At 44.5% G+C, this 3630-nt stretch overlaps 1 protein-coding gene across 3 annotated transcripts in view; it reads left to right on the top strand.

Moving 5' to 3' along the window:
• The first annotated feature begins 2357 nt into the window (after positions 1–2357).
• The window catches only part of LOC102502986 (general transcription factor II-I repeat domain-containing protein 2B), a 45960-nt gene continuing 44687 nt past the window's right edge, over positions 2358–3630 (top strand). For all 3 annotated transcript variants that reach the window (XM_027774407.1, XM_027774406.1, XM_006155008.3), the window contains exons 1-2: positions 2358–2462; positions 2862–3000. In XM_027774407.1, coding sequence (XP_027630208.1) covers positions 2364–2462; positions 2862–3000 — 238 coding nt within the window. In that variant the 5' untranslated portion in view covers positions 2358–2363. The remainder of the gene's footprint in view (positions 2463–2861; positions 3001–3630) is intronic.

Genomic DNA, 3630 nt, shown 5'->3' with positions numbered 1-3630 from the left:
TGACCAGAGAGGAAATGAACGAGGTGGTTGGGGGTGTTGGGGGGGGGGGTGGCGAAAAAGCAAGTCACCAGGCCCAGGACTCAAACTGCAGTTGGCGATGTGGGAGTCCAACACTGTTAGCCACCATGCCACTTGCCAGCCCCCCAGTATTTCATTTTAAAAGACCAAAAATGTCCATACAAATCTATCACCGCAAGGAACATTGCTGGTACTTTAGATGTGAACTGAAAAGGAGTCAGTCACCAGAAAGGCTTTGGAAATGTTCAGCTTTACTAGAATGCATCGACTTTCTCTTTTCTTTTCTTTTATTTCTCTCTTTCTTTCTTTCTTTCTTTTTTTTGAGAGGTTTTTGCTATAGAGCGTGTGCACTTGCCAGAAAGACAGAGAGAGACACAGAGACAGAAAGCGAGAAATTACTCTCCAGGGGGATGGCCATGCTGCAATCCCTTCTCTTCCATTCTCCTCTGGGAATCTTGGGCACGCACGCACATGTGCCCGGAGTGAGTTTAAGCCACCGGCTCTGGGACTGAACTGTGGTCAACTACATGGGAGTCCAGTGACATAGCCATTATGCTAACTGCTGGTCCCCCCTGTATTGACTTTTTCTCCAGAAAATGTTCCTGAGATGGGAAGCACTGTTAGTTTAAAATCATGTTTCATCACTTTCAGTGTTCTGTTACTGCGTGGCGTGTTCCAAATTATAAAACATAAAAGACAAGTTTCCTGCCTCCACTTGTTACATAAAGTTAGGAACAGAGCTTAGTAACTATGAAACACTCATTTAAAAAATTTTTTTAAAGAATTATTTTATTGGGACCAGCAGTTAGCATAATGACTATGTCGCTGGACTCCCACGTGGTTGACCACGGTTCGAGTCCTGGACCTGGTGGCTTAAACTCACGCCGGGCGCGTGTGCGTGTGTGCCCAAGATCCCAAGAGGAGAATGGAGGAGAAGGGATTGTGGCGTGGCCATCCCCCCTGGGGGGTGATTTCTCACTTTCTCTCTCTCTCTGTCTGTCTGGCAAGCACACACGCCCTATAGCAAAAATAACTTCCAAAAAAAAGAATTATTTTATTTAACTTTATTTATTTATTTTAATTTGACCAGAAAGAGATAGATAGAGAGGAAAAGGAAAGTGAGAAGGTCAACTGCCATGCGAGAGTCTAGCACCCTTAATTAATCACCACGCCACCTGCTGACCCCAGAAAACAAGCTGCCAGGTCTAGGACTTGAATCACGGTTGACCATGTGGGAGTCCAGCGCCTTAACCACCATGCCACCGGCTGGCCTCCTTAAATTTTTTTTTTTATTGCTGATAGCATAGTTGGTGCCAACTGATACTGTCTTTTCTGAGTTCCACCTGGTTTCATCCTGCCCATTATTTTACTCTTTGTTAAAACCAGAGTCTTGACACCACAGTCTTCTTAGAGATTCCTGTAGTATAATTAAAAAGAAAACTCTATCTTAACCACGGGCCCTAGTAAATTATTGAGCAATTTACTTTTGTGTTTTAGTGGAAGTCTTTGCTGAATTTTCTCTATATAAAGAATTATGTGAAATAATTGATCCAGTGACATCATACTGTGTCTACTTTTCACTTAGAGTTTAACCATGGTTATCTGAAAAACTGAAATGAGAGAAAGCCAAGGGGTCTTCATAAAGTTCATGGACATTTCAGCCTGGTAGTATAGTTGGTAACAAACTGAATTCCAGCACTGAAAGCCACATGGCCAACCACTGGTTCAGATCCCTGGGCCAACCTGAAAACATGCTGGGAGTGTGTGCTTATACCTAAGATCCTAGAGGGCTAGGGAAGGGGGACTGTGTTAGGCACACACTCTCTATCATCCATAAAATAAATTAATTTAGTAAACTAAAAAACAGTTCATGGGAAATGTGTATTATGAAAGATTATGCATGGATATCATTTTTTTTTTTGCACCAAAATAAACCTGTACTTTAATTCCAGTCTTCCACAAACTATTTGAAATATTAGCTATTTAAATATAATAGGCATTTTCCACCATTCTGCTGGACCATTTGACTTAGGCATGAACATGATATGGGGACCTGTTCTTGGGGGCCTCTTGGCACGTGAGGATTTGGGACACACGTGTGTCTGCTCCTTGTGTTTTGCAAGCTGCTAGTGCAGAGATTCAGACGGTGGTTGGCCATGAGCTATCCGGCTCCCTTAGCCACTAGGCTGTGGGGCTGGCACCTTTTAATGTCTTTGTCAGTTTCTTCATCTGTAGGGGAAGGTTTGAACCAGATCATCTGTGAGAACCTTCATGCTCTAGATATGTAACTAGAAGGACACGGTGGATTTCTGTCATTCACTTTCTCATTCTCTTGCACAGGGATCATGGCCCAAGTAGCGATGGCCACCCTGCCCGTGGAAGATGAGGAGTCCTCAGAGAGCAGGATGGTGGTGACATTCCTCATGTCTGCTCTCGAGTCCATGGTGAGAGGACTTTGCTGTTCTCGAAGCATTCATAGCTGTGTTATTGTTGAAATGACGTAGTTGTGAAACACATCAGTGTTACGTTTTACTTGTTAAAAAAAATTTTTTCCAGAGGGCCTGTCTCCTGCCAAAGAGAGACAGAGGGATAAAGCACCCCCCTGGGGCATGGTCACACTGCCATCTTTTCTCCGTTTCTACATCCTGTTGGGATTTGGAGCATGCACACACGTGCACCCTGTGTGATTTTTTTCAAGCCGAAGTTGGCCAAGTGAGATTCAGCCACCTTAACCTCTGCACCATCTGCTGGCCCTGTACTCCTTTCTTGAAGGAGACCTCTCAGGCCCCACGAGCTGGGGTCTGCCTTGTATATAATGCATGATTTTTTGGTCTCTATTTCAGTGTAAAGAACTGGCCAAGTCCAAGGCAGAAGTGGCCTGCATCGCAGTGTATGAAACAGATGTGTTTGTCGTCGGAACTGAGAGAGGATGTGCATTTGTCAACGCCAGGACGGATTTTCAGAAAGATTTTGCAAAATTCTGTAGGTGTTTTCAATCTTATCCTTTTTTTTTTTTTAGAGGTTTTTTCTATAGGGTGCATGTGCTCACCAGAAAGACAGAGAGAGACAGAGAGACAGAAAGCGAGAAATCACCCCCCCCCCAGGGGGGATGGCCACACCATAATCCCTTCTCTTCTATTCTCCTCTCAAGATCTTGGGTACACACACACTCACATCTGGCGTGAGTTTAAGCCACCGGGTCCAGGACTCAAACCATGGTCGACTACATGGGAGTCCAGCGACATAACCATTACGCTAACTGCTGGTCCCACAATCTTATCCTTTGTATTTCATACATTTCAAGACATTTCGGGCTACCAGGTGATGATTAAGGCACTGGATCCCACATGGGCGACTTCACAGTTGAGTCCTATAGCTAGCAGCTTATAAAACACACTGGGTGCATATGAATGAATGACCAAAATCCCAAGAGGAGAATGGAGGAGAAGGGATTGCTGTATAGCCATCTCCCAACCCCCCAGAGGGTGATTTCTGACTTTTGCTCTCTGTCAATGTCTCTGGGGAGTGCACACACCATATGGCAATTTTTTTTTTTGGAGAGGTTTTTGCTATAGGGCGCATGCGCTCGCCAGACAGACAGAGAGAGACAGA

This window comes from Tupaia chinensis, unplaced genomic scaffold, assembly GCF_000334495.1.
Source record: "Tupaia chinensis unplaced genomic scaffold, TupChi_1.0 Scaffold000429_1, whole genome shotgun sequence".
Lineage (NCBI taxonomy): Eukaryota > Metazoa > Chordata > Mammalia > Scandentia > Tupaiidae > Tupaia > Tupaia belangeri.
Note: the sequence above shows the minus strand (reverse complement) of the source record. Positions and strands in the feature narration are given on the sequence as shown.